This window comes from Daucus carota, chromosome 6, assembly GCF_001625215.2.
Source record: "Daucus carota subsp. sativus chromosome 6, DH1 v3.0, whole genome shotgun sequence".
NCBI classification, from domain to species: Eukaryota; Viridiplantae; Streptophyta; class Magnoliopsida; order Apiales; family Apiaceae; genus Daucus; species Daucus carota.
The window spans coordinates 9,786,356-9,798,802 of record NC_030386.2 but is presented as its reverse complement, the minus strand read 5'-3'; the positions used below and the strand labels follow the sequence as shown (position 1 = coordinate 9,798,802).

Sequence of the window (12,447 nt, the reverse complement as noted above, 5' to 3'; positions counted from 1 at the left end):
TTAGAGTTCTAGTAGCATCTTTGTGAAATATAAGAAAGTCAATGTAATGGTTCTCATCAATTAGTTTTAAGTGTCTAACAGTTAACTCTGATATAAACCTCCTTAAAAACTAGGAACTAAAATAAAATAAAAAATTTTGAATCACATTAAAATATAGCACATTTAGTTTGCAAATTGATCATTTGGATGGGAAGAAAAATACAACAAAGTCAGATTCCAAAAAAGCTCATCGATTGTTTAAAAAATTCAAATTAGAAACAGAAGGGATTATGTAGGGTCATGTATGGGAGGGTATATCTAAATGTGTGTGATGTGTTTCCCGGGGGGGGGGCATTAGATTAGATTCATCAAAGAGTTTAGATTAGTTTGTAGTTCTCATTTTAATTTTGGTTTGTATTTGATCAATTACACTTATATATTTATGAATTTTATAAAAATTTATACAATTTTAATAGATTTAATGTCAACCACATTAATATAAAATATGATAAGAACCTTTTTGTATATTTAGAACTAAATACTTTCTCAGTCCCTCTAGGCTTTTTTGCATTGGGGATGGAGAGTTCGACATGCATTTTAAGGTTCATATAAAGTATAGTTTCATAAATTATTTTAAACTTTTTCTTCTTATTAATAAAAAATTTTACACAAAAAAAGATAATTTTGAAAATAAGTTATGAAATTATACTTTATAGGAGCCTTAAAATGCATGCCAAGCAGTAAAAAAACTAAAAGGAAATGAGAGGGACAGAAAGAGTAATATATATATATATATAATTTTAAGATGTTATTTACAAGTTTCTAATCTTATTTATTATTAGTTTTAATATATGTTATAGTATATTTAATATGTTCTTGATGAAATTCGAACCTGAAACCTTAAGCAGCATCTTAGACAGTAATATAAAAAAATTTAAACTAATGATTCTAATCAATTTGATCAAGTAATCTAACTGTTATATTGCACTGTGGCAGATACATGATTCTACCTATAATCTCTTCACAAGTGCTCTGCATTCCAAACCTTCGAGATAGGCCTCCCATATAAGTCCTCCAAGTGGTATGTTCCATGCCATAGCACCACTCTGATCCAATATTACCCTTCTCAGTTTCCAAACACTTTATGACCCGTTATCTTCGTGATGTCCACTTCTGATATGCAGCAAGTCTAATATGATAATCTCTCTACTGACGATGACTCCAAATCATTCAAGGTCTCAGCAAGGCCGTCAAGGCCTCTGCAAGGCTGCCAAGGCTTCAGCCGAAAAAACCCCTCAACAAGTCAATTGGAAATGTGAATGAAAAGAGAATAGTGTATTCAATTGCAGGGTTACGGGTGATGGATGATTTGAGATCGAATAGGGGAAGGGAAGAGGTATGTTATTGATATGAAGAGAGAGGGACGGAAAAGGACGTTGGTTGTTTTTAGTTGATTTTATGGTTATTTTTAGTTGATTTCATAATTACTTTTGTGATATTAGTATTGGCCCTTGCAGGGCCACTTATTTTTTGTCTTTTGCAACCAGTGCAACTTATTATGCAATTAAATTTAATTTTCAACAGATTTTTTCAAAGTTGCGTTTGTGGTTGTATATATGGTTGCTAGCATTTGCAGATATGATTGCAAAAATTTTGTGAGGTTTAATTATTTATGAAGAAACCCCTATATATTTTGGTTGGATAAAAATATTTCGTAAAAATTTCACTCTTTTAAGATAAAGTATGCATTCAAAGAATTTATTTTCCTTACAAAGTATATTAAATTGCTAAATATGCGCTGTTGAATTTTTTTGATTAATTATTTTCTTTGTTAGCTAAATTAAAAAATTATTTAATACTATTTTCCAATCGCAACCCGTTATAATTTTAGTTAAAATGGATACATATTGCTGTCAGATATTTTTATTTATTTATATTTTAAATTGAACATTTTTAAACTTAAAATTTAATATGTTACTTGCGGGAATTAAATTATGAAAATTCGTATAAATTATTAAATATTTTATATAATAAATAATAGTAATTAAAACTTTAACCACTGTCATGGATATAAATAGAAAAAATAATCAAAAGTTTAAAAAAAAACAGATAATCAAAAAAAAAATTCAAATTCAAAATAAAGAAATCAAAACAAATTAAATATTATACATATACTCGATTATTGTAGTTTAATATACAATATACTAGCTTATAACCCGTGCAATACACGAGCAGTTATAATATTTGTTATTTTATCGTATATATTTTAAATTTAATAATATAGCATAGAACATATTATAAGTTAAAATGATACGTAAACCTAAATAACGACCCATCATACTAACCTAATTTTTAATGTTTGGTTAATATAATATGTTATAAATTAAGGAGGTCCATGGGCACAATACCAACCGGCTCACCAAATTCGACTAACCGACCAACCAACTAAACTTTTCATGTTTTGGTTTTAATAGTATAATAATATATGGTATAATATACATTCATAATATTACTTTTAAAGTGAGACCATTAGAGTATTTGAAAATAATGTTAATGTATTTTGGTTGAAAAATATCACCAGTTATTTCTTAATAAGTATATATAATAATATTATATATATATAGGCAATTGCTCAAATAAAAACCACTAAAATAAAAACTAAAATGGAAACCAAGAGAAACTATACATAAATGACCTCACCCACCCCTTATATGTCATCACCCACCTAGGCCCCACCCTCACCCCAGCCAATCCACCCCGGGCCCGCTAGGACCTCGCCCAGGTTCCTCACAGGCCCTGGACAGGCTCCTGACAGTCTTAAACAGCCAAATCTTGACCCCACCATGGTCCCACTAAGCCCCGACCCGACCCTATTAGGCCCCGCTTAGACCCCGTCGCGGCCCATCGCGGGGTCCATCCCCGGTCCCAAAACCGGCATCATTCTACTTAATCGCATTGGTTTGTATTTAGTTTCTACTGTAGTAGTTTCTATTGTAGTATATATATATATATATATATATATATATATATATATATATATATATAATATATATATATATATATATATATATATATATATAGAGGGTTACTCTAGTGAGAACTTCTTAAAATGAGAACCGTGAGAACTTCCTTAATTTATCATATTTTGGCTAATCTAAACATCAAACTAATGGGAACCCAATATAAAAAATGTATATAAAACTAGTCTCAGCCTAGCTAGTCAAAAAAAAATTCAAAAAAAAAAGTCCACTACCACGTCATCAGTGATTTTTTTTTTTTTGCTAGCTAGGTGGAGACTTTAATGATATTCATTTTCTGTGAAGGTGCCCCTGGCGGGGCCCCTCAAATAAATGAGATTTTGATAAATTAAAAAAGTTCTCACTGTTCTCATTTTAAGAAAGTTCTCATTTGAGCAAATGCCTATATATATATATGTGTGTGTATATATATATATATATATATATATATATATATATATGTATATATAGATATAAGCCCGTATTCAGCCTGGCCAACATTTAAATGTTTCGGTTTTATATATATTTATTTTGGATTAAAAAAAACCAAAAACACATGAAAGACAGAATTTGTTTTGAATTCAGAAAATGAATTATAAACATGGAAGTAGATGTGAGTTTTCTTATAGAACAAAATTTAATTTTGTTTTAATCTAACGGTGCTTATTCCAACAGATTGATAAGCTTTTGGATCATAGGACCATGCGACCAAATTATCTCCTTTACGCTTATTATATATAAGTATATAATAGTATAGATACGTTTCGATAAAATAATTATAACCTTTTTTAAACGAGTACAATATACATTATTGATTATTCACAGTGTTGTAAAAAGCGAGAATCAAACTTAATCGGTGAAGTTACGGAACAAGGATTATTCGGAGATTAATTGAATTGATGGGAGATTAATCTGATTGATCGATGATTAATTACAAATTTAATGAGTTCGGCGAGCTGGAGATTTTTCTAATTATTAATTAATAATTAATTAACATTCTCTCCCGGTCTCTCTCTCTCCTTTGTTTGTCAATGCAAAGATCTCTCCCCCGCTCTCTCTCTCTAGAAAAATCCTTCTCCCTCCACTTTGAAACCCCTCGGTCTCTTCCTTCCACTACCATGCTCCCTCTGCACTTGAATTTTCATACCTGGGTTTCCTTGTAAAATGCCCCCACTAGTTAAAAATGCCACCTTTATAAAATCACTTAATCTCTCCCAAATCTCTCCGCCTAGCTTGTGTTTATCCATTTCTTGCTTACTTTCTTTATTTTGGATGTTTGCAGCGTAGTTTCTGGACTCTATTCCCAACCAATACTTACATATGTGATTTACAGCTTGTTTCATTTATAGCAAAAACGTTTCTTTCTCCCTTTAAGTAAAAACAAAACAACTTTATTTGTCTCTTCTTGCTTAATTTAGTTCATCTTCTTGACGCTGATATCACTTGTAACTGTTACTCACCAGCTGCACAATATGCATTTAAGATGAAAAAAACCCCCTAGCCCCACTGCCCACTGTTTTCTATTTTTCTGTGGCTGCTTATTGAGTACTAATATATATACACACACACATCTTTGTATAATTGTATGTGTTTCTTGGAGCTGGGAATTGGGTTTGTGGTTTTTGTGTGTTTGATTTGAAGAAATTGTGATTTAGTTTAGATGGACATGGCTGTATCTAATAGGGATAGTAATGGTGGTAGTATTACTAAGCATTTGGATAATGGGAAATATGTTAGATACACAGCTGAGCAAGTTGAAGCTCTTGAAAGGGTTTATATGGAGTGTCCCAAGCCAAGCTCGTTGCGGCGCCAGCAGTTGATCCGGGAGTGTCCTAGATTAGCTAATATTGAACCAAAGCAGATCAAAGTTTGGTTTCAGAATCGAAGGTATATATGTACTTACACAATTACTACAATCGTAAACTTTTTGCTGTTTTGATTTGCCCCTTTTGTGTTTTACTTTATGGGTATGTTAATCTTGATTAAAATGTATGATTGTTCTTTTTTTCAATTGGCTTATGGAAAATAAAGATCTGTTTTTTTTAGTTTGATTTGTGTTCTTTGTTTGATTCGGGGCAAGGATTATCAAGGGTCGGGTGAAATTTCAACAATCTTTGTTTTTTAATTATGTAGGTGTCGGGAGAAGCAGAGGAAAGAGTCTTCCCGACTCCAAACAGTCAATAGAAAATTAAGTGCTATGAACAAGCTACTGATGGAGGAAAATGATCGATTGCAGAAACAGGTTTCTCAGCTTGTATGTGAAAATGGATACATGCGGCAAACATTGCAAAATGTATGTCAATCAAACTGCAACCTCTTTTAAATTCATATGTCTTGTTCTTGAATGTTGTGTATTAATTTGAGAACTCCTTATAGTGGTTATTCAATCGGTTTTATAGCAAAGTTGTGTTTCCTTTAAAGTAATTTGTTGTTAATTCTATATAATTGCTCAGCAGCATAATCAGTTTTCCTCTTAAAGTGAACTTTTTTTGTTGTCTTTAAACGGTCATTTTGTCGTAAAATGGTTGTATAGGGATAATTATTGATCTTGGTTCTAGCATTTTGAATGTGTGAAAATAATAACTTCTGTTTAAATCTGATGTAGGTACCAACGGTAACTACAGATGTCAGTTGTGAGTCTGTGGTCACTGCTCCGCAACATTCTCTTAGAGACGCAAACAATCCTGCTGGGTAATTTTGTGCATTAATTGCATAAATTCTTACTATTCCCCTCTTATGCTTCTACCCTCTGTAAACCTGGATACTGTTGTATTATATTGATTAACTATTTCTTTCTTTGTTATAATACTTTTTGCAGACTCCTGTCTGTTGCAGAGGAGACCTTATCAGAGTTCCTTTCAAAGGCTACCGGAACTGCTGTCGATTGGGTCCAGATGCCTGGGATGAAGGTTTTGATTTTGTTTTGAAACAAGTAAATTTAGCTGAATTTTGCCTTTGCCTCTTTAGCAGTTAAGTAATCATGAACCAACTTTCTTATGTATTACCAGCCTGGTCCGGATTCAGTTGGGATATTTGCTATTTCACATAGTTGCAATGGAGTGGCAGCTAGAGCCTGTGGTTTAGTAAGTTTAGAGCCTGCAAAGGTACGAATAATAAGGCTATATATGTAAGAATAGGGTTTTAGTCCTTGTCATCTACTTTCTTGCATACATTATGATATTGTCTATTTGATTTTGAACTTCCGCAGATTGTGGAAATCCTCAAAGATCGTCCAGCATGGTCCCGTGACTGTCGGAGGCTTGAAGTATTCAGTATGTTACCGTCTGGGAACGGAGGAACAATTGAACTTGTATACACACAGGTTAGCAGCGTATTATAGTGCTGTTTCTAGTGTCTTAGTATCTTTAAGTCTTATAGAAAACTGTCTATTTTTTCAGATGTATGCTCCGACCACACTGGCCCCTGCACGGGATTTTTGGACCCTCAGATACACCACAAGTTTAGATAATGGGAGCATCGTGGTATGCAAATTAAATGAAGAGTTTCTGTAGACCAGTATGCATGTTGATGTTAGCTTCCTGAAATAGGACACCCTATTATAAAGTTCTTTAATTTTTAAAGACAGCTGCAGCCTAAATGATTTGTAGTATGCTATTGTCAATCTTAGTGAGACATGACCTGTCTTTGTGATTTTTAACATGGGACTATTAAGATGCTAGAATCAACTTGCTTTAATTGAGTATAGACAGTTGCATAAATGATAGAACACCTGAATTATATCGATGCTGTGTTCTTCTTAATGCCTGTATCACGATATGAATTATTTTCCCCTCCTTTGTGAGGCAGCTAGGGAACCAAATTGGTTAAGTTGAATAAGCTAATTTTTATAGTATTGTAATTTAGCAATAGATATTGAACAGACAGATATTTTAGTTGCGCTCGCCAATTTCCATTGTATGCTATTCATATTGGGTTCTTAACTATGTGTAGGATGCAAATAGTTTTGTCTGAAAAGAGCTAATTTCAGTACCTTTTTCTATACCTTTCTAGGTTTGTGAAAGATCAGTTTCTGGGTCTGGCGCTGGCCCAAATGCAGCAGCTTCTGCTCAGTTCGTAAGGGGTGAAATGCTTCCGAGTGGTTATTTGGTTCGACCATGTGATGGTGGAGGATCAATAATTCATATAGTTGATCACCTGAATCTTGAGGTTAATTTTCAAACAGTTCGCTTGTTCATCTTTTTCATTCAAAGGATTTCCTACTTATTTAATTCTCTATTTCAGGCCTGGACTGTGCCAGAGGTACTGCGTCCACTTTATGAATCTTCAAAAGTGGTGGCACAGAAGATTACAATTGCTGTGAGTATATATATCTACAACAATCTTATTCACCATTGCATGATTCATATACGGTTTCTCTTAATAAAATCTGTCGTAAATTATATTCTCGAAATCGGATTAATAGTGTTTATCTCCTTGTGTTGATAAAGTGCGGGAACTATTTAATTTGACAAGCACATACCATATTTTCCTTTTTTTTTTTTGTTATAATTTTTTTATTAAATGAGCCACATGACCCCTCCCCTGCATGTGCCCCCTTTATTTATTTTTTGTTCGAAAGAATCCGCGCAATGCGTGGCAAGATGTGAAAATCAACATTTCCGCAATGTACGGATCATTATTGCTTGTATCCATATTTCACTTACAAGGACACAGTGTATTTATGTTCCGCTGCACTTATAGAAAAGGAATAAAATGCAGCTTCTAACTTTTTATTCATCTATTAAATGTAGGCGTTGCGCTATATAAGGCAAGTAGCTCAGGAGAACAATGGTGAGGTGATATATGGTCTGGGTAGGCAACCAGCTGTCCTTCGGACTTTTAGCCAACGATTAAGCAGGTAACTGTTTTCAAGTATTATATTTGATCTTTTTGACTAGTGTCTCAGTATATTGTCACACACCGAAGTTGTAAATTGAGATTTCTGGATTTTAATTTCCGATTCATTCCTCCTTTAACTTTCCAGAGGATTCAATGATGCTATCAATGGGTTCAGTGATGATGGCTGGTCAGTGATGAATTGTGAAGGTTCTGAAGATGTGATTGTTGCAGAGAATTCACTGAAAAATCTATTCAGTACTTCTAATCAATCTCATTCGATCTCCATGGTCGGAGGTGTTCTCTGTGCAAAAGCATCTATGCTACTCCAGGTGAATTACAACTCAGAAATATACAACTATAAAGCTTTACGAATTGACATAACAAAATTTTCTGTGCACTAGTTAGCAAGACTAGGCTACTCTGAGCTTTGGCCACACCTAGTTTGGCAGTTGAATGCAACATGAATAATTGAATACACACTAGGTGAATATGACTTCCATTGCATATACAGAGGTTTTATGTGTCATTTTTCCTGCCAGAATGTCCCTCCCGCGGTGCTAGTACGCTTTCTAAGAGAGCATCGATCAGAGTGGGCCGACTTTAGCATTGATGCATATTCTGCTGCTTCGCTAAAAGGTAGCTCATATGCATATCCTGAAATGAGGCCAACACGGTTTACAGGAAGCCAAATTATCATGCCTCTTGGTCAAACAATTGAACATGAAGAGGTATGCTTGTGATTGTATTGTTCTCCGGTTATTTTCTTATTATACAAGTTACACATTGTTGTATAAGGAGATAATGGTGAGAAATTGGCAAGTATATCGACCTTATATGGCAACCATCTTTCTCTTACTCTACATTTAAAATTTGTATAGACAGTATGTGCATATTTACACAATTTTCCCTTCTAATTTTACTCTCAAGAATTCAGTAAGTAAAAAAAGGCATCTATATTTTGAGTTGTGGTTGATAAATTATTCTTAAAAGAGTAATATACTAGGAGTTCCTTATTAGCATGTAATATCTTCTTTTCTCTTTTCATATTATTATACATATAACTATAAATTCTATTATGTGTCATGTCCTAGATGCTTGAAGTGATCCGGCTCGAAGGTTATCCTCTTAGTCAAGAAGATGCCTTTATGTCAAGGGACATCCATCTCTTACAGGTAAAGCAATATTCTTATGATTCCATGGCTCTCTGTTTTGGACACACTTGCAGAGTGTTTTGATGCTGACATTTGCTCAACTGTAGCTATGTAGCGGAGTCGATGAAAGTGCCGTGGGAGCCTGCTCTGAACTTGTTTTCGCTCCAATTGATGAAATGTTTCCTGATGATGCTCCCCTGCTACCTTCTGGTTTTCGCATCATTCCTCTTGATTCAAAATCAGTTGAGTTATAACTTCTTGTTCTTGCATCTGATATGTTTGTCATATTTCCTATATTGAAGTTTTTTTAAAACTAAGCGGTCCTTTTCCTAGTCTCTGGCATACAAATTCCAGTTGAAATTGTTAAAACTCAGGCGAAGTTATATTATTAAGTTCAAATAGTTGTATTTTTCTTGTTCCTGCGGGTTTTAAAAGTTCTGTATCTCAGGGTGATGTGCAGGACAGTTTAACAACAAATCGCACGCTGGACCTGGCATCCAGTCTTGAAGTAGGTCCTGGAACTAACCATAATGCCGGTGACTCGTCAACGTGTTACAGTATGCGATCAGTGTTAACTATCGCATTTCAGTTTCCATATGAGAACCATCAAGCAGATAGTGTTGCTACAATGGCTCGGCAGTATGTCCGTACTGTGGTCTCATCTGTACAGAGGGTTGCCATGGCCATTTCTTCATCAGGTACGAGCCCAGCAGCAGGTCCAAAGCTATCTTCAGGTGCTCCAGAAGCTCAAACACTAGCCAACTGGATCTGCCAAAGCCATAGGTAATTTCTACTCATGCTGTATATTAAGGTAAAATGGCTGCTTGATTCACTTCAGTCAAGTAGACATTTTCTTATACTGAAGTCCTGGTTTTTTCATTTAGTATATAAGTCCCACTTGCGATGTTATAATTTGGGTTCTTAGTTGGTTTTTACCTTTCAAGAGCTCTCTCACTTACACAGTTTTTTTCTCAGGTACCACTTGGGGACAGATTTGTTTAGTTCTGATTCTGTAGGCGGTGATACCTTGTTAAAGAATCTTTGGCATCATCAGGATGCTATTTTGTGCTGCTCGTTGAAGGTATGTAACTTGCCATTTCTCTTTTTATTGGACACACATAACTATATTCGTTCAAATATTTCCAATAAATGAATGTGATTCACATCTCTTCACGCTGTTCTGCAATCCCTTGTACATAATTCTTCTGATCAATTTAACTGTCTACATTATGTAATATTCATGTGTTACTCTTCAAATATTGGTTTAGATTGCAACTGGGCATCGATTTCTGTAATCGTGATTGCTGTGTAGGACGTGTCTTTTCGAGATCTCATCCCAGATTCAATAGTATTATCATATATATTTTTTCAAGTATAGTTATATAAAAAATCAAGTTGTTGTCTACTAAGCTTAGAGCTGGCAGATGATTTTCAATAAATGTGCTAGGGTCGTCAGAGGGTTGGGAGCATTTTTGGTTATAATATACGCATGACACATCATTATAGGATAGGTGAAATATAGGTAAATTATTACTAGGTGGACAGAATGATCGTAAACGTTACTCCTCTCCGAGATTTTTACCTGTGTGGCCGATTCAGAGTAGCTAGCTGGATAGTGTGTATATATCAATGTGGGTGCAGTGAATTTTGAGTTCTGTTTCATATGTGTTAACATCTATTATTTTTTGTGCTTGCAGTCGTTGCCAGTCTTCATATTTGCTAATCAGGCAGGTCTGGACATGTTAGAGACCACCTTGGTGGCTTTACAAGACATCACTCTAGATAATATATTTAATGACACCGGTCGCAAGGCTTTGTATTCAGAATTTCCAAAGATTATGCAGCAGGTAATCTACAAAAGACTGAAGTTACTGTGGTGTTGTCTTCATTTATTTTGCAGTGTGAAGTAAACTCATTGTCCACATGATAGCTAGTGAAAACTAAAATACCATGATGATTTTTAAGTGTTGTGATATGTCTGTTACTCTCAGGGCTTTGCTTATTTGCCGGGTGGTGTCTGCTTGTCAACAATGGGACGCCATGTCTCATATGAACAAGCCATTGCTTGGAAGGTCCTTGCTGCAGAAGAAAATACCGTCCATTGCCTGGCCTTCTCCTTTGTGAACTGGTCTTTTGTGTGATTATTTGTATATTTATTTTGATGTTACAAGGCCAGAGCTCAAAGTTAGTGTTCGCAAACGGGGTAGCAAAATGAATTGTAAAGGAAGTTTTATAACTGCAGGCAGTTTTTAGTCTGTTAATTTTTGTTATCAAGTATGAGACCCGTCCATAGTTGGGTATGTCGGGATGTGGGCAATTTACATTAGTGGTTTATCATTATGTGGGAATAGAGATTAGGCGAGGTTCTGATGAGTTGAATTTATTAGCTAAAATGTTGATTTTATCGATCTGAATTAATTTCATACAGAAGTAGTGCATGTTTGATGAAGCAGCTTTATATTCTTGATCTGTTGTATCCTGTATTTAGTGGTAATATTTTTCAAGTAGAATGTTGAACCCGGTCGGTCACTAGCATGATATGCCTCAACATGCATTGCAGAAGAAGCAGGAAATAATGGGCCTGTTTGTTAATGAGAAGTAACTTCTACTTCTGCTTTCTGCTTTTCTTGACATGTTTGTGTAAAGAAGTAGAAGCACTTTTAGGAAGCTGAGAATCCTAACTTCTCTCTCACAGCTTCTGCTTCTTTTCCAAACACTTTATTAACTTATTTACTTCTCACTTCTGCTCCACTTTTTTAGTTTAAGCAAGAAGTCACTTTTTTAAAGTTTGCCCAAACGGCCTCAATATATTCCATTTGTCAGGTGTGCAGCAGTTGGATGCGCATTATATTGATATTTTTCCCTCTCACTAACTTTGAAGAAAAGAAAATAGAAAACATGATATCAAATTATAAAGAAACTAGAATAAAATTAAACAAAGAACTGTTTTTTTTAAGTATTTCACGTGATTTGTCATGGTAAACAAGAAATTTTATTATTGGTGACAAGACTTATGTGTGCCTAAAACTTAGCTTCAGCACCCGGTACGGATTCATGATTCTAAACTTATCCGGATTGGAGGAAAAAAATAATCGCGCGTTCAATTAAAAGACAAATGAGCAAACAAGCATATAAATGTAAAAACAAAAATATGATAGTTCAACTATTAAGTTGCAGTCTAATATATGCAAAGCCAAGTAATAACGATACTAGTTTAAATATAACGGTTTTTCTATGATGTGCCCATGGGCACATGCTAAGCGCGGAAAATATTGTGCTTAGATCATTTTGATTGGTTCCTCTCTCTTGATAATGGTGGACCCCCCCTGCAAATACACCAACCACACCAATCAAAATCTTCCAAATACAAAATTTTCCGCGCTTAGCATGTGCCCATGGGCACACACTAGACAAACCGTAAATATAATTAAAAAAAAAATTTACTCACATTATTTAAGTTG

General features: G+C 34.5%; 1 protein-coding gene across 1 annotated transcript; it reads left to right on the top strand.

Annotated features, from left to right (window-relative positions):
• Positions 1 to 4,002: 4,002 nt before the first annotated feature.
• On the top strand, positions 4,003 to 11,435 carry LOC108192937 (homeobox-leucine zipper protein REVOLUTA). The gene is made up of 18 exons (XM_017359475.2): positions 4,003 to 4,883; positions 5,130 to 5,289; positions 5,602 to 5,687; positions 5,815 to 5,905; positions 6,005 to 6,100; positions 6,205 to 6,318; positions 6,395 to 6,478; positions 7,008 to 7,163; positions 7,239 to 7,313; positions 7,748 to 7,854; positions 7,981 to 8,164; positions 8,375 to 8,563; positions 8,927 to 9,007; positions 9,094 to 9,228; positions 9,435 to 9,769; positions 9,962 to 10,067; positions 10,684 to 10,833; positions 10,978 to 11,435. The coding sequence occupies exons 1-18, from the start codon at positions 4,657 to 4,659 to the stop codon at positions 11,125 to 11,127; spliced, it is 2,526 nt and encodes an 841-aa protein (XP_017214964.1). The 5' UTR covers positions 4,003 to 4,656; the 3' UTR covers positions 11,128 to 11,435.
• The last annotated feature ends 1,012 nt before the right edge of the window (positions 11,436 to 12,447 follow it).